Here is a 23,476-nt window from a genome sequence, read left to right on the forward strand (position 1 = left end):
ATTTTTAAGCAGAGACATGATTGAAATAACGATATTAATTAATAATATTAAATAACATAAAATTAATATGAATTAGAATTAATGAGTTATCCTGATTAGACTTTCCCAGATTTTTGATATAGATATACAGTCATTAGATGTTATTCTTCTATGTTTTAGGGCACTTATTATTATTGTTATTATTATATGACACCTCCAAGGAGTCCAAAGAATAATCAAGGGAAGGCACCCACTTCATAAGTCTCTGTCTCCACCACTCAATCCACCAACTATAGCAAACAGTATCATCATCTACACCAATGTCATCTACTGCCCGCTACCACCACTACTAGTATTTTCACAGACAATCACAAACATCCATGCCAAAGCAGGATTTGGCTGGAGAGTGGATACGCTAACCACTCGGCCAACCATGCACATTTCTGACTGCATCAATCAACTTAGATCTTGGTCTTCCCTCTGAGACTTTCTGTCATCTTGACATTAAACATGTTAGGCTAACTTTTCTGCTGCTATTCTGTTTATATAACCATACAACCTTACATAAGCTCTGCTCGCTTCTTCTAAGATGACAATAATGTGAAGTTCTGTCCTGATATTTTCCTTTTTAATATGTTTCTGACATTGGTGCTATCTGTTCACTCCCCTAAATTTTCTCAGAACTCTGTTGTATGTAACTAGTCTATGATCAAGTGCTAAAAGACTAATTCAATTCTCAGATCATAACTTAAAACTCATTTGAACACCATCTCTTGTATACTGCTAGTTTCTCTGTTAAACAAATAATTTATTCAATTGGCTCCATGCCATACCAGTTTTGCTTATTCTGTTTTCTATGTCCATATTTAATTTGTAAACTTTATTTGTTCTATAAGTTCTCTGTTGAGAACTTATAGAACAAATAAAGTTTACAAAATGCAGTTGAAGTCTTCTGTGTTCCTCCCTATTTTCAGTTTGTCTTTTTATTGCCGATTTTCATGCCAAATTCATTATAGTTGTTATGCAATTTAATTAAAAAATTCTAGAGACACTTGATTTGTTTAGGAGTATAGCTAAGTTTGAGATTTTTGGTTCTGATAGGTTTAATGCCATTTTTTCATAATATGATCCATACAGATGATGAATAAGAGTGGAGATAGTGTACCAGCGTCCTACATCTGATTTTACATCCAACCACCTTCCTGTACTTTCTTCAATTATAACTGCTGACTTACAATGTAAATATAGAATATGTATTGCTCTGTATAATATTCTATTAATTCTCTTTTCTCTTGTCAACCTTCATTTCAAGCTTTTTTTAATAATAATAAGGAAAAAATTCAACCTTCATGCATAAAAGTAGCCAGAGATGGCTACTCAGAGCTTTCATATATTTTTCTCTGTATTCTAAGAGCAGATGCAAACTTATTAGTCAGTTACTTGCAATTGGATTTCTCCTTTTCATATATTGTTTTCTTTAATTTTCTCTGTTCATTATTGAATTCTCATATTTCCTTGCTAACAACTTTACTGCACAGTGAGTTAATGTTTTCTTCATCTATATATAAGACATGTTGATGATTTTGAATTTCCCTTTTCCCAATAACATCTTCATATCTGAGTCTGTAAGCTAATGATTTAGTTTTTAGACTTTGATTCTCTTCAATGGGATAATTATTTTTCTCATCCAAGTTTCCATTCATACCAAACTGAAATTTGTACACAACATATTACTTGAAACTGACTCCCATTCAAGAAGTTAATTTCATATTTAGAAGGATCTCATCTGTATTTCTTATAAGCTTAGTAAAACACCAAATGTGTTGATATGGTATTTCTATAATTCCTCTGTTAGTCTCTGTTGAGATAACTGCCCCCCCCCCCCTCACTCTCTATTCCTTATGAAAGCAAAGATGAACATGTATAACTGGGCAATACTCCAGATTCAGCATATCTAATTATGTTGTATCATAAATTTCAGTGCAACTCTTCAATAACTGTTCCAATATTAACTGAAAATGATCCTGTCTATGAATACAACTTTATTCTCTGCTTTATTATAACTTCTCAATATCAATATTAAAAAAATAAATAAATAAATAAAATCTCCCATAATAAGGCTAATATACAGTTTGGAAAATTCATAAACATTCAACTAGGATAAAAATGTCTTACTGACTATTTGAATCAAGAAATAAACTATTTATTTATAAAAGAAAAAAAGAAAAAAAATACACAACTGATAGAAGATGTTATGTATATAATGAAATAATATAAGCCATAACAAATGATTATAATCTTAACTTAGGAAATTAACAGCTTATTAAATTCATTATTTAAATCTGGTTTTCAGGAAAATAAAGGAACTAGAGAAGGACTCTTCAACATTAGAACTATTACAGAAAGATATTTGGAGAAGCAGAAAGAGGTCTACTTATGTTTTATTGACTATAGAAAGGCCTTTGACAATACACAACATGAACAACTAATAAAACGCATCAAAAAAATTAAGAGTAGATGGTAAAGATACCAGATTACTGATAAATCTATATTGGGAGCAAACTGCCTCAATAAAAATATTAGGAGAAACCTCGGAGGAATTCCCAGTAAAGGTGTCAGACAAGGCTGTGTTCTTTCTCCTATATTGTTTAACCTCTATACTGAAAATATCTTCCAGATCTTCAAAACCTACTAGAAGAGACACTGAAACTAAGTGAAAAATATGGACTTAATTTCAACTTCAAATAAACCAAAATTTGATTGGTAGAGCCTCTGCCACTAATGCCTCACAAAAAGTTAAGCAAGTATGAGCGTGGATGCAACTTTAAAGGGTTGTACAGGTTACTACAATACTAACAACAAACTTTTCATGTAGTTTTAACTTCATAGTAACAATTTTATTTCAAATTAATCTTATCTGTAAGGACTTAATGTCATTTCTTAAGTTTCTATCTTCTATGGCAATTTTTGCTGTTAATCTACCTAGACCTTGATTTTCTTCTGAGTCTTTTCCTATTACCCTGGCAACAAACACTTGTTTTTCTTTCTTTTCCCATTGTTTTTTTTAGTGGCCATACCACCTGAGATTACCACTGCCCAAACATTACTGAATGCATACAATGGCAAGTTCTTTCTTTTTTTTCCCTTTTTATATGATTCTGTCTGCCCACCTCATTTTTCTTATATCTGTGGTCTCCAGCTTGATCAATTTCTTATTTCTACCTCAACGCTCCTATCCATGAATTAAAATTGTCTTTAACAGTGCCTTGTATATAGCTAAATTTGTTTTTTAATAATTTCTCTCTTGTTCCATATAAATTTATTCCATTGAGACTCCCTATTATCAGCTTTGCTAATCCTGTTATCTATTTCCATTTTCAATTTGCCATCTTCACTAAAAATTTTGCTTAAATAACTATTCTAGCATACTCCAATTCTTCATTTAACATGCAGATAATGTTTTCAATATTCCTCCCATTTTCATATTCTGTCCTTTCATTGCTGAATTTCATATCATATCTGTTACAGCCAGTGGTGAGCAATAAGGGGCTCACGAGAGCTCTGTGTTAAATTTTTCAGAAATTTGCAAGCCCCTTATTCTTCTTGTTTACTTTATTTTTTCAAAAAAAAAAAAAAAAATAAAAATAAAAATTTTGAAACATATTAAGTGACAAACTAATACAGTTACCTAACAAAAATTACTCTATTCGGCAGTGTATAGATTATTTAGAATTATTTTTTCAAAGCACATGTGCTAACTTTACCCTTCTCATTTCTGGTAGCCAATCGTAGGGTAAAACTAGAAGAATCAAATGTTTTATAAAAGATTACATTCTTATTATATTTTGAGAGTTAAAACATGTTTTTCTTATGTAAGATAAATTAACACAGTTGATTGTGTGCAAATATTTCATGTTTAGATCATGAAATATTTGTTTAAAAATAATAGCCTTTAGAGGTTGATTGTCCTTTCATACTTTTTGATTGGAATTTGTACACAAGCTGTATTAATAAAAGTTTTGGTGTGAAATACCACTTTTTTTTTCTTTTCTTTTTTTTTTTGCTTGACGATGCGAGCTCTTTGTTAAAATTTCCATAGCTCACCATTGGTTACAGCTATTGTACAATTTACACTGGCATCCAAAAGTTGAGGACTAACCATATTTTTACCTGTATATGAAAAAATGTGTGGGGTGCTTAAGGGTCAAAGCTGTATAACTGAGAGGAAATTCCACATAGTGTTTAAGGGAATGCAGAGAACAGACCAGGGCTTCTGACCTAATTTCCAATCCTCACCTTCTCGTGGTGTATCCTGTTGGGTATCTACCTGTATATTGAACAAGTGAGGATGGACTGGCAATTTGGGATTTAGCCGACCAAATTGCAATTCTTATTGGCTTAAACCAAATTACAAAATGATGGTACAACATGACAAAATTTCATGACGGCTGGGGCGTCGCCCGGTTAAACAAGGCTCCCGTTGTTTTCGCCAGGGAACCAGGGCAAACAGCGAAAAGTCAGCTACTGGAACAAATCTGAAAAAACACCCTAACTCAACATCACCAGAGTTAAAGATTGGTACTATCAACATAAGAACCCTGAATGGCAAAGAAATGGAGCTAGCTGAGGAATTAGATAAGTACCAGATCACCATAATAGGGGTGATTGAAACAAAAAAGACCAAAACTGGTGAGATCTTTCTGAGCAATAAATACAAAATGTTATATTCAGGCAATGACAATCAAGGAAAAGAAGGAGTAGCCATAGTATTCAACACAAAATACGAGGCTAATCTTTTTGAATGGCAGTCAGTCTCAAGTAGAGTAATGTGGGCAAATATGAGAATGGAGAACTGGACAATGAGACTTATTTGTGCCTATGGTCCCACAGAAGGTTCTACTAAGGTAAAAGTGGAGGAAATTTTTCATACTTTAGAAAAAGCAACTGACACAATGAAAAAGGAAAAGCTGGTCCTTGTTGGGGATCTAAATAGCAGAGTAGGAAATGATTGTGAGACATACAAAAATATTTTGGGAAAATTTGGAGAAAAGAGCAAAGCTAATAATAATGGCAAATATCTGTTGGATTTCTGCTCAGGACATGGACTGGTTATTACTAACACCATGTTCCAACATAAAAATGTGCACAAATTCACATGGAGAGAAGAGGCTAGGAATAAGAAAAGTCTCATTGACTATGTTATTGTTGATAGTGATGTTTTCTCCCTTGTGCAGGACACCAGAGTGTACAGAGGATTTGAAATTGGAAGTGATCACTATTTAGTCTTGAGCAGGATAAAACTGAATTTCATATTGAAAAGAATAACATGTAAGAAAGTTTTAAAGCAAATAAAAGCTGAGCAGCTCTCAGATGTGAACTGTAGACTAAAATACACAAAGATTATTGAAGTAAAAATGAAAGAGTTTGAGAACAGGAATCAAACCTTGGAGATTCAGTGGCAAACTTTGAAGAAAACATTGATTGATTCTGCCAGAGAGGCATGTGGTGAGGTTGTCTGCAAGGATAAAAAAAAATCAGAACTCCCTGGTGGATACAGGAAGTTAAAGAGGCAGTGAAGGAAAAGAAGAAAGCATATCAAAAGTTCCTGTGAAATAAGTCAGCTTGTCCTCTTAGAGAATACAGAGACAAATGCAAGAATGCTAAGCACTGTGTAAAACTAGCTAAACAAAAGTCATGGGAGGACTTTGGCAAGAATATACAAAATAAATATCAAGAAGTGGCAAAACATTCTGGAGGTTGTTGAAGAAGCTTAGGAATGGAGGAAAGAGTGCTGTAAAAGGAGTTAGAGATGATAAAGTGACATGAAAACGATAGAAAAAGATATCCTTGAAGTTTGAAGTAATTACTTTGAAAAACCTGCTAAATGAAACAAGCAGTGATGACAGCACAGTAGTAAAAAACACCGACCAGGCATGCAGTCAGGAATACATATCCATACTTCAAGTAGAAAAAGCAATCAAACGCTTGAAATGTGGAAAGGCAGCAGGAGTAGATGATATTCGACCAGAAATGCTGAAATATGGTGGTATAAGAGTCTTACAGTGGATGCACTGCATAGTTCAGAAAGCCTGGACAGAGGGACGAATTCCTGATGATTGGAGTAGAGCTCTCATAGTACCCACATATAAAAAGGAAAATAAAACTGAATGTGAGAATTACAGAGGTATTTCCCTACCGAGTGTCCCTGGCAAGATCTATGCAAGTATACTTGAGAAACGGTTGAGAAGAATTGTGGAAGAAAAGCTTGGTGAAGAACAAGCTGGATTCAGGCCAAATAGAGGCTGTCAGGATCAGATCTTCACTTTACGACAAATAGTCGAGAAAGCATGGGAATATAACAAAGATCTGTATTTAAGTTTTGTCGATTTGGAAAAGGCATATGACAAGGTGCCAAGAGAGAAGCTATTCAATACGCTGCAGTTATATGGTGTAAATGGGGCATTATATCAAGCAATACTTAGTCTTTATTTGAGTTGTAAGTCAGCAGTTAGAATTGAAGGAAGTATAGAAAGATGGTTTAATGTTAAATCTGGTGTGAGACAAGGATGTACATTATCAGCATCCAGGAATGTGTTAGCAGAGCTAATCTCAGGTGGTATGGTCACTTAAACAGAATGGGCGAGAAAAGATCAGCAAAACAAGTGTTCTCTGCCAGGTTGGCAGCAAAACAACCCAGAGGAAGACCAAGATATAGGTGGATTGATATGGTACAAAGTGCCTTAGACGATAGAAATATAAGATCTGATAATGTTGGAGTCTTGACAAGTAACAGACTGATTTGGAGGAAAATTGTAGATAGGAAGTTAGTAATGATGTAATTTTTTTTTCATGTAGTACTATCATATCCTGTACACCCTTTGAGGGTACATTGCTGGAATTTGATGATGAGGTTTACAGTGTTGAAAAGTGTATTATGTTATGAAATTACAATTTTTAGCTAGTGCGACATCTGCTGCTGCTTAGAGGTTAGAAAATTTGATATACGTGGCTGGAGCATTGTTTCTGAGAGATGAAGAAATTTTTGGCAGACCGCCAGGAACACAAGTTGAAGAACAAGGATCTAGATGACGTCTTTCAGATTTTACAAGGCTTTCAAGTTCGCAACTTTATTCCTCCACAAAAAGAGCTTCCTTCAAACACAATTCTCTTAATGCAGTCTTTTATCCTGTTGAGTGGTATCATGTGACCCCCTTTGCCCACAATTCAAAATTTTGAATGTGTACCCTTATACTTGAAACTGTCAGTTATACAAATTGCCACAGGCTGATTTGTCTGAAATTGTGGCTGTTTAATCTTCAGAAAAAGCATCTGTCCTTAGATTTTGGACACCCATGTACTTAATGAATCCTGCAGACTTGTACTGCATTTATTTAAAAGCATCAAACATATGCATAAAAAGTGTGGATTAATATCCCAAATTCTGATATCAAGCCAAATACAACTTTTTTTTTTTTTTCATAATACGATCAATAAAGTTTATAAATAACAGTGAGCGTAATGTGCACTTATGACTCTCCACTGATTTCACATCAAAATGTCTTCCTGTATAAGTCCTTGAATTCTAACTGCTAACTGTTACAACTCCAATAGACTAGCTCAAATAAAATATCCTGTTCACACCATATCATTGTAGCATTCTGAACAGTATTTCTTTTGACACCATGTCACATACCTTTTCCAGATATACAAAACTTAAATACATGTCCTACTTATATTCCCAAGATTTCTCAACTATTTGTCTTAAAGTGAAAATATGATCCTGACCACATGTGTTTGGCCTGAACCCAGTTTGTTCTTCTCAAGTTTCCCTTTCACAATTTTTTTTCTTAGTTTTTTTTTTTTTTTTTTTTTTCTCAAGTATGCTTCCATAAATCTTATGTATTCAGTAGAAAGATTCCTGTGTAATTCTCAAGTAGAAATAGATGGGTACTGTGAGTGCTTTCCTCCAATCATCCAGAATTTGACAGCGGTTGCACTGAATTGTACAGTGCAGTCACTAAAATTTTTATTCCTCCAAATTGGAACATTTCTGGTCAAATATCATAGATCCAGCTGCATTTACACATTTCAGATTTTTCTATAGCTTTTTCTATCTCAAGTATTGACAAATACTCCCAATTGCATTCTTGAATATTGTCTACCACTATTGGGTAACTTCTTTAATTTAACAATTTTTAAAAGTAATTACTTCTGATATCTAGAATATCTTCAGTTTTCATGTTGCTTTGCTTTTTTGCATTTTTATCTGTATTCTCTCAGAAAACGTACAAATCCACTTCATAGGAATTTTCAATGTGCTTTCCTCTTTCCAATGAATGCCTATAACGAAGTCCACCATGAAATAGACAACTTCACCACATGCCTTGTAGACACTTCACCCACATTCCTTGTAGACTTCACCACATACCTCTCTGACTGAATCATCAAATGCTTTCTTCAGTCTGCCACTGATACTACAAGGTTTGGTTCTTGTTTGGTAAAAGGTTTTTTTTTCTTGTATATTTCTGTATGTCTATAGTTCTGAAAACTGCTAGACTTTGATTCTTTCTAAAACACTTTTCTTTTCAATATGATATTCAATTTTATCCTGCTCAAAACTAAATGGTAATCACTCCCTATTTTAAAACCAATGTATATTCTTGTGTGCTGAACCAGCATGAAGATATTGCTATTGAATATTGCATGGAATTCTCTTTCCCTCCAAGAAAATTTCTATATATTTGGTATATATACATTTTCCACTCTGTTGTTATAGATCTCCAACAAGGGTCAACTTTTACTTTATGGTAATGTTGTTAAAAAAATTCCTCAACTTTTTCCTTAGCAGAATCTTCTGTGAGACTAGTGTCACAAAGTAAGTCTTATTGTCCAATTCCCTATTTTGATGTCTGTCCACATCATTCCACTTGATATTAGGTACTAATGATTTAACTAGTGATAAGTTTAGTATGAGAGGGGACATGAAAGGATTGTTGGAAGAGGCGAGAGAAGAGTGACAAAGTAAAAATCGTCAGTATTTTACCTCAAGATGATAAAAATGAATCAAGAAGAAGAGCTATAATGGCAAACGATTCAATGCACAGGCTGTGTAAAAGGAATGGATACGAGTTGTTGGGATGTATGGAGTGAATCTGAGGGAAGAATGGATTTGTATAAGAGGGACAGCCTAAACCTGAATGTGTTTGGTATCAGGAGTCTAGAAAAAATAATAACTGATATGAGACCAAACACAGAGAGTCAACAAAACTAAATTATAAAGGGAGAAATGATGAGAATTAGAGCAACAATGTTATATAACTGTGTTAATGACAGGAATGGGCTCTGTTGTGGAAACATTAACAAGGAGAGAACGATTTCGACTGTGTTTGTCCAGTTCAGACCAATCAAATGTGTGCAAAGATGTCAGCATGTACAAGGAACTAGAGAAGAATGGCAACTGTGTCATGGAGACTTCAGAAGAGTATACAAAAGAACACGTAGGTAGATTATTATGTCTGTACACAAATGCTAGGAGTATCAGAAACAAAGTGGGGGGGGGGTAGAGTTTGTTGCCTAGTCAATATGCTGGGATCTCAGATTGTAGGCATTAGTGAGACCTGGCTATCAGACATACCAACTAGTATCGAGTGTAAAGGGTACACCATTTTTAGGAAGTATAGAAAGGATAGGACAAGAGGGGCATGCTGCTAAATATTAGATGACTTGAATCTGGTTCGAGTTGAGACCTATGATTGTAGTACTACTACTAACAGTTTTTCATGTGGCAGTGAGTTTGATGCCATCTGGTATGAGGTAAAATCTAATAAGATTAATTACATAGTGGTATGCTGTTACAGACCTGGTGGATCGGTTGCTAGTGATGAAGAAATACATCACCAAACAGACAAGATGAGCGTGAAAAGAGTAATCATAATGGGAGACTTTAATTATCCAAATATTTATTGGGTAGCAGTAGAATCTCATGAGAAGAATGAAAATGCACTTATCGAGCTGTTGCAGGACAACTTTCTCAAGCAGCATGTGACAGAAGGAACTGTCAAAGAGTGTTAGATTTGATTATAGTGTCAGAGGGTGTTTCAGTTAAAGATGTAACTATTCTGCCTCCAGTTGGTGACAGTAATCATGCGGTACTCACTTGGGAAATTACTAAGTTTAGGAATGTTCCATTCAGAAAAGGTTACATGCTGAACTACAAAACAGGAAATTATGACCAACTGAGGAGCATACTGAGTTCAGTGGAATGGGATCGGTTGATGGATAGGAAGAATATTAACACTTTCATTGCCAAGCTGAAAATTGAAATTTCATGTGGTGGCCAAATTTTTTTATTTTTTTTATTTAGTTAGTGACGTCCACGCGATAACGCATGATCGGCCGTTTGGTGAGAACTCGCATCGCGCGATATCACGTGACTGGCAATGAACGTGTTAGCAGTGCATGGGAAGCATTTAAACAATACTTAAATGATGCAATATCAGAGTGTGTCCTGAGAGTTCGAAGAATAAATACGGTAAGAGTCAAATGGATGTGTAATCTTATTAAGCAAGAGATCCAAAATTATACGCAGCAGGCTAGAATAGTCACAACTGTTGTACGGAAAACAAAGTCTGAGTATGAAAAGAAACTGTCTCTGCATGTTAAAGAGAATCTACAAGAACTCTATTGATATGCTGCAAGTAAAAGAAAGAATAAATATGTAAAATTAATTATTCTAAATGCAGATGGCATGAAGATTACAGATGCAGAAGAGGTTGTTCAATTAATGAGTGCCCATTTTGTTAAAAGCTATCAACCTGGTGTGCACAAAATTGAGCTCACTGTTACCTCTTCACTGGATGAAGAAACTCACGTGTATGAGGACGAGGTATTAGAGCTGTTGCACAAGCTGAATAAGAATTGAACAATAGGGACTGATGGGATATCAGCATGTGTGCTAAAAGAGTGTTCAGCTGAATTGGCTATTCCTTTGACCAGGGCTGTTTAATATGAGTCTCAGAACAGGAAAGATTCTGCAGGAATGGAAACAATATATGGTAATTCCATTGCACAAGGATGGTGCAAAGATTAATATATTCACCTATCGACCAATCAGAATCTCAGGAGTGGTGGTGAAGATTCTGGAAAAATTGGTTAGGGCTCGAATTCAGAAATGGGTTGACATGGAATCTCTACTTTGCAATGAGCAACATGGGTTTACTAAGGGAAGGTCACGTTTTAGCAACTTGCTCACATTCTATAACAATGCTATCATTGAACTAGACAGGGGGAATGGATAGACCATGATATTTTTGGATTTTGCTAAGGCTTTTGACAGAATACAGCATGGAAGACTGTTGCATAAATTGGAGAATATGGGTTTGGATTATAGAATATTAGCGTGGATAAGAGGATGGCTGGCTGACTGACAGATATCAAAAAGTGGCATATGTGGAGGATGTGAGCCTGCAAGATTTAAGGTAACCAGTGGTGTACCACAAGGATCAGTGCTTAGTCCACTGTTATTCAATCTATACATTAGTGATATTGGGAAGGATTTGACAAGTGACATACAGCTATTTGCTGATGATGCAAAGATAGGTAGGGCAATCGGGAGTGCTGCTGATATGCAGAAGGATTTGAATAGGCTGGAATTGTGGGTATGGGAAAATGGATGTCAGTAAATGTAAAGTCATGCACTTTGGAATAATTAGATATCCAATGTCGTATTATATTGGTGGGATTATGCTTGAGGAAACTGATGAGGCTAGGGATCTTGGAGTGTTAGTAGATAGGAAGTTGAATTCAGGGGCCATGTAGCAAAGATTGCAAATACAATTCAAAAGATAATTGCAATGCTGAAACAAATGTTCACATGTAAAGATAAGGATGTTATTTTGCCTCTTTACAAGTCGTTGATAAGACCTCACTTGGACTATTGTGCACAGGTCTGGTCTCTAAAATAAATATTTATTCCTGATGATTAATTTTCTAGAGTTCAAAAACTCACAAAAAGGACTCAAGTATCCACAAATCAAACCAGCTTGCCTTTTCTGATACCACTGATAAAGCTAGACTTCTAGCTTTATCAGTGCTAACTAGTCATTGCTATCTAGCTTACTGACAGCAATGACCTAACACAGGTCACTGTCCATTCCACTCATCCGAATACTAGATAATACTTACCACTCTCCCAAACACTGTTGACCTTATCTTGAAAGTCCTCTTAGTAAGTCAGACCATATCCAGAAACCCCGCTCTGAAATTGCAACATTATTAGAAGGAATGAGTCCCATGCTCCTTATTCCAACAAGAACAGAAAGCAATTAGGCTGTATGAAAAACTGAGATGGCCCCAGAAATATTTAAGTATTCCAAATACTGAATTTCAATAAAATTTGACAGCCTAGGAAGCAAATAAATAAAAGCTGCATCTAATGGAACATTAACATATGTGATATGTTTTGAACTTTTATTTTGGCACCTGATGCCTCATACCATCTCCCGATCTACAAAACTTAAATGCTGATCTTTGTTATATTCCCATAATTTCTCAACTATTTGTCTTAAAGTAAAAATCTGATTCTGACAACTCTTATTTGACCTGAATCCATCTTGTTCTTTCCATTGTTTCTCTTCCAAAATTTTTTCTCACCCTCTAATGGAACTCTAAGTTTGCCTGCATAAATCTTACCTAAAATATACAGTAAGAAAATTCCACTAGAATTAATTCTTGCACTGCTTTATTTTCCTTTTTATAGATTAGTACTAGCAGAGCCCTACTCTAATCATCTGATCAAAATCCAACCTTCTGACTAGTCCTTCACCTCTGTATTTAATGCATTTGTTCTTTTTGTTTTTGATGGCTTTTTTCTACCTCAAGTATTAATATACACTGCTGATTGCATTCCACTTGAATATTTTCTACCACTGTTCTGTTATTGCTTGTTTCATTTAATGATTTTTTTAGAGTAATTACTGCAGACGAGAATATTTTCATGTTCAGTTTTAATGTCAAATTTATGTTCTGATTTCCTTTATAATATATCCAATGCTATATATTTTTTTTAAATAGCTTCCAAAAGATTCTGCCACTTCATGATATTTATTGCTTCTCATGACTTCCCATACTTTTTTGCTTTTATGCACAGTTTAGCTGTATTCATTTTTTTCTCTTTATTCTCTCAGCATATGATACCTTAGTTGTCTTCCCCCTGCCCCCCCCTTTTTTTTTTTATGTAGCTCCTACCCATGGAAGGTTTTTCAGTAAACCTATTTCTATTTTTTTTTATTAATTGCATATATTTTTTGGTATTTTTACTGATTTCTTTACATAGTCCAGAAACTCTGTTGTAGAGTCTAAAAATAGAACTTTTTCAAGCCACTTAAGTCTTCCAACAAGCAGGGCAGTGGTCTCACACCAGGCAATGAAATTCACCTCCCACCTAAAGACAATCACAAACAACCATGCCCACAGAGGGATTCAAATGCTGTTGGTTAGCGTACATGTTCTCTCTGTTGGTTGGAGAGCGGATATGCTAACCACTCAGCCAACTAGGCCAGCAACTTTCAATATGAAGTTTTCTTTTCATGGACCTCCTCTAACTTCTTGAGTACACCATTAAGTTCTGATTTTTCTCTTTGCAGATAGTTTCTGCACATGACTTCCTAACTGAATCAATCAGTATTTAATTCACTTTTTTTTTTCCCAGTGGGTCTTAAAGGGGTTCTTGTTATCAAACTCCATTTTTCCCCTTCTTCTCCTGCAACAATATTTGAGTCTACAGTTCATTTCTGATAGATGTTTCACTGTGATTTGTTTTAAAACTTTCATGCATATTCTTTTTTACAATACAATTTTCATTTTTATCCTACTTAAAACTCAATGGTGATTGAGTTTTATTCTCATGTTCTGAATCAGTATGAAACTATCACTATCAAGTATAGTATAAGTACAAATAGGCAATGGTAAGTACAAATAGGCATTTGTACTTACCATTATGATTAGCATTGTACTTTTCTCCAAATTTTCTCGAACATTTCTACTTGTGTGGTATTCATTTCCTAGTCAGCTGTTTAAATCTCCAAGAAAAGTGACCTTTTTCCTTCATGCCAGCTGACCTCTTCAATAAACAGAAAAACTCTTACTTCTTCCTTAGTGCAACCATCTGTAGGACTACTGCCACAAATAAGTCTCATCATACAACTTCCTCGTTTTGAAATTTACCCACATCACTCTTGCTTGCCATTCAAGAAGTTTATCTTCACATTTAGTGTTAAATACTATAGCAGCTCCTTCCTTTTCCTGATTGAATGCTTTCCAATGTTCAAATGTAACAACTTACTTATTTAGCAGTATCTCATTTATTTTAATCTAATGAATTTCAATAACACCCATTATGTTGACCTGATAGTTCTCTAATTCTTCTTCTTACAGTGATGGTGCCTATTTTCAGTTCTGCTGAGGATGAGTTTGTTCAGTTGACTTTTCACTGTTTGCTCTGACTGTCTGATGAAAAACTGCTTACAATATAGAAACAACTACTTTGTCAGCATTGTTCTTTCATTTGTTGAGAATGCTAGTTTCCTCTCTAAGATTGGAGGAACATCATATCATATAATGGAAGCAACAAAACCACTAATAATGTCAGCCAAGTAGCTTAAATTGCAGCCAACCTCCAGAATTCTTGGCAGTTGGCTCACTTTGGTTGAGGAAGACAGTATCTGTTGAGACCACACCACTACTTTAGGTTCTGTGAAAGCTTTCTTTTCTTGTTTTTTCCATATGTGGTGTGTGTGTGAGTGAGAGAGAGAGAGAGAGAGAAGATTTTCAGTAGGAAATTTATGTATGAAGAGTTCGCTAGTTTACCAAAAACCCTCCTGATATGTTACCATTAGGTTAGTTCAGTATATCTTCTAGCAGCCAATCTGTGGAACTACTTGATTGTTGATTGACCTCAAATAAAATAGGTTTCAGGTCTCTACAAAAAGTTCATTAGGCACCTTTGATAGGTGCCATATGAACCGCATATACAGTAAGCCATCAAATTATGCAGTTAATTCATTCCAAAGATTTCTGTGCAAGTCAAATGGTACTTATATACAATACATTTCTGACATATTTTCATTTCAAAAGTATAATTAAAATTAAACAGTCCGCTTATGAAAAGAAAAAACTTTGAGAAAATGAAAGATTATTCAGTATCTTATCGAATATATAAATATAAAAACACATACAACTGTATGAAAACTTATGCAAACAGTATTACCTATTCATTATGAATATGTAATATTGTATGAGTACATATGAAGAGTTTGTACTACTGGAGCTCTTTGTTTTTCTTATCATTAATCAGTTTATAATGTGCAATGGCATACTGAATTTTCTATTGTATAAGCATAAGACTTATTGCCTTTCAGTGCATCTGTTCAATCCAAATCATCAATAATTTTTTTCATTTATTCTATTAACACGCCTCTTTCTTTGAAGTGATTAGGGATTGCATTGGGACTGAATTTTTCAAGATCTGCATAATGAAAGCTTTATATTTATAACAGCTAATTCATTCATTCGTAAGCACATATGTCTGTGACAGTACGTTTTCATGCAGTTTAAGAATTTCTATCTCAGTTTCCACAGTTATAATGCACCGCTTCTTATCAGAATTCTTATGAGAATACATATGCTGTATCTATTCTCATCACTTATGTTTCTTAGACATATTTAGAGTTCATATTTTTTTCAATTAGTACCACATAGGTTTACTAACAAAACACTCAAGGCAGAAACAAGTAAAATAGCAATAACACCATCAGGTGTACATCAGCTTACGAGGAGAGCCACCTATTATGCCTGAAGTGGCACCTGATAGATGCTTTTTTAGTTAAAGTCAAAGTACTGCAACCACAAATCTGCATAATTTGAATCTACATAGTCAAGGACTTACTGTATATGTATTGGGGGGGGGGGGGGTCAGAAGCCCAATCCAGATGTGGAAGTAACATGGAAACTGCTACTGGAGGTCCCCAATAATCAAGATAAATGAAAAGTCATTTCATAAGTGAAACATATGAGAATTAAAATTTACTCAAATTAAGCAGGCACTGAATTTGATTACAAAGGGTATTTAAAAATGAGAATGGCAGACACATGAATAAAGATATACATCAACTTGCCGTTCAACAATTCAATTTGATAATGGCCATTATTACACTCCACTGTGTATGTATGTGTGAGCGAGCTTTTTTAGAAAATCTCATTTTCAGTGGGAATAGAAATATATATTTTCTGTTTTATATTTATTATAATTAAAACATGCTAAAATGTGATATAAAAATTTTATGTGAAACTTGATAAAAGAAGTAGCAGCATTCAGATAGTGGATGTAAGTTAAAGGTGGAGAAAGAAACACTGGTTGTCAGTACTGGAAGTGGAAGACCAGATACTTCCTATACATCTTGTTGGCTCTAATGCAACATCCATTTTAAAGATTTTAATATTAAATAATAACTACAAAAGTCAGTACAAACCTTCTGTTTGTCAAGAATCTTCATAGCATAGTAGTCTTTCGTTGTCTTATACTGAACAAGCATAACTCTACCAAAGGACCCAGTTCCCAGTGTTTTTATCCTTTCAAAATCATCAAGGCCGGCTGTATTCTGTAAAAATTTTAATTAGAAGTTTTATTATAAAAATCATCTTTAGTTTATGGATATCCTTAACATGAAAAAAAAAAAGTTTAAGACCAACATCTATAAGCTCAGTAAACTATTAGCTTATTTATAGAAACTTTACTAACAACAGTGGATACCGTTTTTACTGAACTCTCATTTATCAGTTGAACCACTAAAGCTAGGCATAAGGAACATTTTATTGTTGCTGTCATCACTGTCATCATCATCACATCATTCCATAAAACATAACCCATGATGCCTCTGATACTATGAGAATGTAGAAATGAAACTATTCTGGGTGGGATAACTTAAATGAGATAGAAATTTAAAAATTTGAGTCCATTGGTACAGCACGATGGCATGAAAAGAACTACAAAAGCAGCAATAATTACTGACATTACTTTAAATCACATATGGGGGGGGGGGGATAATGTCAACATTTCAAAATGTCAGATCTAGGGATGACATCAAAAATTGTAAATTTTCTACAAATGGATGCCACTTTAATGAACAATCAATGTGCAAACCAGATTCTGATGACAAAAGAATGTATAGCTAATGGATCAATATTGAAATTCAGTATTGAGTGAGGCAATATGATGAGGCATGTTTTCTAAGATAGAATGTCAATAACTTATGCACATACATAAGTGAGGAAGAATCAGAAAGATGACTGTGTGTGTGGGGGGGTGAAGTCAGATACATCCTATGTAAGTAGATACAACTGCAATACTGGGAACAGAGATGCCTGAGACATTGCATGTTATGGATTTGAACAAATGATGCATAAGATACAGTAATACCTGCTAAGCAGTCACTGTCTTGTTTGTTCACTAATACTAAACATATCAATAAGAAAGTGTTTATGAACTGGTCAATGCCTATTTGGCATTAGTGAGATACCATGGATGTTCTCATGGAACATCCATGGTGTCTCACTAATGGCAGATAATACAGAGATAATGGGAAGGAGAAAATAGAGGTGGAGATAGTGGAATACATTTGGGTAACTTGGAAGAAAAACAGGGTGGTCCAAAATTAATGTCCTTTTTTTTTTATTTTCATTTATTTTAGAAATTCTTTTAAGCGTTTTTTGTATATAAACATTCTGCTATATAAAGGAACATATTCAACATTAGATGACAGTATCTGAGTTTCTGTAATAAAGGAAATCATTAAAAATTTATGAGGAAAAAAATATCAAGAATTTGTAAAATAAATAGAAATAAAAAGGGTGTTACATCTGAACCATTCTGTATCTACTGATAGCTGTTATAGATGCTAGATGCAAAGAAAGATGAATAGGAATTTTTTGGCAGGTTAATTCAGTCAGTATAAAACAGGTCATCATTATGAAGCATCACATATAAAGGACAAAGAAATTTCTTCACTTTATAGGTGATGCTTCACCTATAAAGTGAAGAAAGAAAACTTAAGAAAGAGCATACAGATGGACTTAATGGTAATTCTGTTACTATCTCAGACTGTCATAGAAGAAGGGGCAGTCAATTTTAGTGTTGGATCTAGTGATAGCATGAGAGTATATGTCCATAAATGTATGCTACTTTGCTGATAGTTGAGCAATAAAAGAGTAGATGTGGACCTTGAGAAAAGTATGACAAATTTAACCAGCCACCTGAAGAATGAAATGAAAACTAACAAAGAAATTCAACAGTGCAGAAATTAAAATGAATGATCAAAACCACAATGCCAAAAACTGCATAAAAAGGAAATTAACTTTAGTAGACACAGTTGACAGGAAAATGATAGCTATAAATATTGTATGATTATGCAGAAGTATATCTTTTATTAATGTTAGAGGCTTAATGGAGTGAAACAGCACTAAGAAAGGATTAAAAATGTTATTTAATTCTTCCAATATTCCATCTCAGTTACTGAGACATCGTCAGGGATTACAATATGACACTTGTAACATGCAAACAGAGACAACAGTTTCACTTGGTACTATGTTGCCTTTGTCTGTAAGTTACAAGTCTCATATTGTAATCCCTGACAATGTCTCAGTAACTGAGATGGAATACTGGAAGAATTAAATAACATTTTTAATCCTTTCTTAGTGCTGTTTCACTCTAAGCTTCTGATCTAAATACAGGCAGAAACAATATCATACCTAATGTAGGGAAGGAAAGAGATGAGAACAGTGATGGATGAGTAGGAGATTCTAAAGATAGTGCAAAATGTTTAGGTAGTGACAGCAGACAGAATATCAATATCATGTGTATTAAATATGCAAAAAATTTGGTAATGGCTTGGAACCAGGAGTCTGAGTCTCAACAGTTCCATAACAGTGAAAAGGGCACAAAACTCCTATTTTACAAGGGTGAAACCATTTCCATAGAGATCTGTTATTTAAAGATATTAGGTCAGGTCACGGTTCAGAATACAGACAGAATCTGACACCCTATTGGGAGAGGGAGCATGACTTTTGCTATGCTATGGTTTTTCAATGACCCAGATCTCAGGGGGGGGGGTGTTTAAAAACAACATCACTGCAGGTTTGTTAAAATCAACAATATCAAAAATTAAGAATGGTTAATCAGTTATAGCTTGCAGGTATGAATAGGGAAGTATATACAGAAATATGGATATAATTACTCTTGGAGATAAAGTCTATTAAATATATGTTGGTGCATGAGTCTCATCTTCTAAAAAGAACTTTTGTATATGTTGTTATAACTGCTTTTCATAACTCTTGCTATCTACAAACCAAAAGATAGAGGCAGACAAAGAGAAATACCAAGCATACTGACCATCGGGGGGGGGGGGGGGTAAGTTGATGTTCTAATCACCTCAGTTGATTTTTCTGAACTGTTTTCATTAGTGATCTTCATTCCCATATATAATAATAATACACGAATAATAAACAAAGGAATGTTGATATTAATTGTGTATTAAGCAGTGATGGGAACATAATATACTGCTTAACCGACAGTTTGGTGAAAACACATACTGGTGTTTGTGGTGATGAAAGATTTCCAGATATCAGTTAGGCTTTTGTGAAATTAAAGAACTCTGCTTTGTTTTCATTATGTCAGAGTATCAATATATGAAGCAAGGTAATAAAAATCTTCAAGAGTATAGTGATTTGGTTGAATGTGTTTTTTTTTTTATAAATTTTTTTAACACTTTAATTTGATTGCTGCTGACCATTTACCTAATTAATGCTGCATTTTTACCCGGATTATCTAGAACAGGGGTTCTCAACCTTTTCCAGTGGCATACCACTATATTTAATTAAAATAGTAGATGTACCAGTAAAGCAGTGGCTCACGTACCACCAGTGGTACACATACCATAGGTTGAGAATCCGTGATCTAGAGGATTTGGGCAGTCTAAATGCCAATTAGCATATCCATCAAGTAAAGATTGCTTATGTGGTTTTAAATTTTGAATATTCATGAGTTATTTCCAGTGTGTCTGAAAATATAGACAAGGATAACAGAGAGTATGGTATGAGAAAAGCCCCCTGAAGAACTCCAGTGGAAACAGGACAGCTGTCAGTTATTCTCTCAATCATTTCTCCATTAACTATCGCATTACCATTAGATAGTTAATGGAGAATGGTTCTGATAAGGTTTTTGTTATTTGCAATGGTATGTCCTGAATAATGAAAAATTTGAACATCATTTGTCTATATGAACTGAAGGGATGCAACAGTAGTACATGTTGATGTGGAAGCGACAAAGGTGGTTCATTTGATTCTATGTACAGACTAGGAATAGGTAATGAGTGAAATACTCCAGCTGTAATTCTGATAGCTTGTTGGTGAATATGGTCTGGCTATCACCATACTCTCCCTGGCAGAACCATAGACTAGGACCTATAGTAAAGTTTTGATCTTATCGATACCTTGTATAAACATAGCAAAGAACATCTGCCAGTACCCCAAAAGGTAGAAGATAGGGTACACAAAATGTTCACTGCTTTACAGCACTTGTCTTGTAACTGACGTCCGTGATGGAGAAAGCAAAGTTTGCTGTCAAAAGAACTTGGCTTCTAGTGCAACTGGGATTAATATTTGTCCTAGTCCGAGTTTTGGATCAGGATGAAGACTGCTGTAAAAATCTGAACCCATTTGAAAGTGCCCATTTTGAGAGATGGTCCAAGGCTTGCTTCAGGTGTCTATGAGCTTCGTATTACAAGAATAACAGAAGACAGTGAAGTCGTATGCATTACTTACTGTTGGGGGAAGTTGTTCTATTCTGTTATTGAGTTGACCTTGATTGTAAAATGCATGACACTTAAAATTGAGTCTTGTCAGACTCCCTCCTGTTGATTATATGGTTGGGAAAGAGCAGTTTCCACTCTGACTTCAAAGATTTGTTTAGGTAAAAAGTTTTTGATAAAAGAGGGAAATTCTCTTTAAGACCAAAATAATTTAGGTCTTTCAGTAATCCAAATCTCAAAGTAGTACCATATGCTTTTTCTCCATATCAAAGAAACCAATATTAGATGCTCTCATTTTAGAAAGGCATCTCTAATGGATGCCTTCAACCAGACTAGATGATCAGTAGTAGAATGATATTTTCGGAAGCCAGATTGGGTTCTGAAAAAAAATTGTGTCTCTCCAGAAACCAGAAAAGACAAGAGTTAACCATTTTTTTCCAGAAACTTGCACAAGCAAAACCAGTCAGAGCAATTGAATGGTAGTTATTTGGGTATTATGATCCCTCCCTGGCTTAGGAAAGGCCACAAGTTGCATCATAATGCAAACATGATGGCAAGGCACTGTGGTGGTGGTGGTCTGGATTCAATTCAACGCCACCAGACACAGCATGTTTTCTACAGTTTCCAGTAACCTCAATTTTTCATCTCCCCTACACACACACACACACCTTATTTTGTGGTACAGAAACTATGCCATTCTTACAAAAGTGGTGATGAAAACAAGTATATGTTCAAGAGTGTGGAATCTAATGAATGAGGCTTTTGATAAAGCCAATGAGTTTGTAGGTACATTCAATAAAAGTGCATATCAGCCAATTTTTCCTTGATTGAAAAACATCAACATGTGACAGAAACACTGACGTAACTCCGGACATGTCTTGCATGGGATTCTCATTGTTTACAATCGCAAATTCATTAAATCATGTCTATCTGCTTTGCATGTTGTTGCTATTCATGCTGTAATTACAAAGGGCTGGATCTTAGAAATGCAAGGTACCCATGACTACTGGGTACTCAGCATTAGTTCTGAGGTGAAGAATACACCTTTAAAGTTAACAATAGGTAATTATGCTATTTTCTAACTGATGAAAGCACAAACATTCCTTTCTAGATCAGAGCAAGTTAATTTTCTTTAAAAAAAGAAAATAAATAGATAAAAAGTTTTTCTTTAGCTGTGGTATCATGACTATCCCATATTATTTCAAGAAGTAAACATTATTGGAACTCTTAGGTAATGATTGCATGCTTATGGCTTCAAATCAGGGTACTATTCCATGTCATCGGTGGCCAACATGGAAACCATTTAAGTCCATGATGCATAACTGTAGTCGCCATAACGGTGTGTTTACACAAATTCAGAAAGCAGGTAATTTCAGGATAGGCATTCTTAAAAAAGAATGAGCTGCTCACAATAAAGGTCAAAATTATAAAAGCAGGGAGTACAGACCTATTTCCCAATTTAAAAAACAAAATAGAAAGTCAGAAAAAAATATCCTTAACTTAGAAAACTACTACCAGATTTTTTGATTGAATATTGTCATTCCAATTTATTAACCACTCTAAATGTTCTCTACTTCCAGTTTTTATTTCTCATAATAAGTTTCTTTATTTTCTATTCGGTTTAAGTTTCTGGTAGGCAAGGCACTTAAGAAAAAACTAATGGCAGAGACCATAAACAACATATACAGCTAGCAGTGGATAAATATTAGAGAAAAACCACCCTACTTATTTCTAGTAAAACAAGGATGAGAACAAGCTTGAACTATGTAAAATCTCAAATAAATGCAAGAGTAGAAGGGCTTATTAATTATTAGGATAACAAGCTAAAAGTGGAACAACCTTAAGTTTCTGATGATTTGTCCAAAATGCAGTTGTAAATATGGACCAGAAATCGTAACTTACTTGTAATACTAGACCCAAACCATCAACAACAATGGCAACACAAAAATTACCTGTTTGAAATTTGACACTTTTTCATAACAGTTTTATTAACCTAAGAAAAAGTGCCTGTATGTATTTACTTCAATTTGTTGTTTTTTTCTGATTATAAGATTCGTAATTAAGGACATTTTTCTGAGTATACTGATCTTTTTTCTTCAGTATTATCATTTACCAAACATTTTGTTTCTGCATTTAGTGAGTTATGTTTCCATTTTATTACTTAATTGCACTTCTTTTTATTAATTGCCACCTCACATAAAAATCCTTCACATACACATCACTTGCAGAACCTACAAATACATTAATACCTACCATGTGTAGATTAGAGGTCGGAAACAAGGAAGGAAGGAAACTGCAGAAAGAGACATGGTGGTGGTGGTATTATCCTAAGAAAATATTAGAGTAAGACTGTTTCAAAGATAAGAGGAAAGGAGTGGCAGAGAAGCCATACAATTACAGTTTTCAGAATAGCAACTTGCTGATGGTAGTCTCCCTGTCAAAGCTTTAATTAGATCCTTGGATGCTGGCTGTTGATGAAATCCATAAATTTTGATAGGCTTCATCGCTTGATTTGATAGGCCAGATTGCAAGTCACTATCAAGAGCATCATATATTTTGGAACCCATGATGAGTGGTAAATAACCAAATTAAATTATTTAATTTTCTGAATTATTTAATTTTATTAACACGGTAGGTCA

At 34.5% G+C, this 23,476-nt stretch overlaps 1 protein-coding gene across 6 annotated transcripts in view; it reads right to left on the reverse strand.

Moving 5' to 3' along the window:
• Pka-C1 (Protein kinase, cAMP-dependent, catalytic subunit 1) overlaps positions 1–23,476 on the reverse strand; it is a 545,341-nt gene that overhangs the window by 197,503 nt on the left and 324,362 nt on the right. For all 6 annotated transcript variants that reach the window (XM_090410256.1, XM_090410257.1, XM_090410255.1 and 3 more), the window contains one exon: positions 16,506–16,634. In XM_090410256.1, the coding sequence (XP_090266382.1) occupies positions 16,506–16,634 (129 nt within the window). The remainder of the gene's footprint in view (positions 1–16,505; positions 16,635–23,476) is intronic.

The sequence above is a fragment of the Typopeltis vanoorti genome, chromosome 20 (genome assembly GCF_054136105.1).
Source record: "Typopeltis vanoorti isolate ZY-2024b chromosome 20, IOZ_Tvanoo_1.0, whole genome shotgun sequence".
NCBI lineage: Eukaryota > Metazoa > Arthropoda > Arachnida > Uropygi > Thelyphonidae > Typopeltis > Typopeltis vanoorti.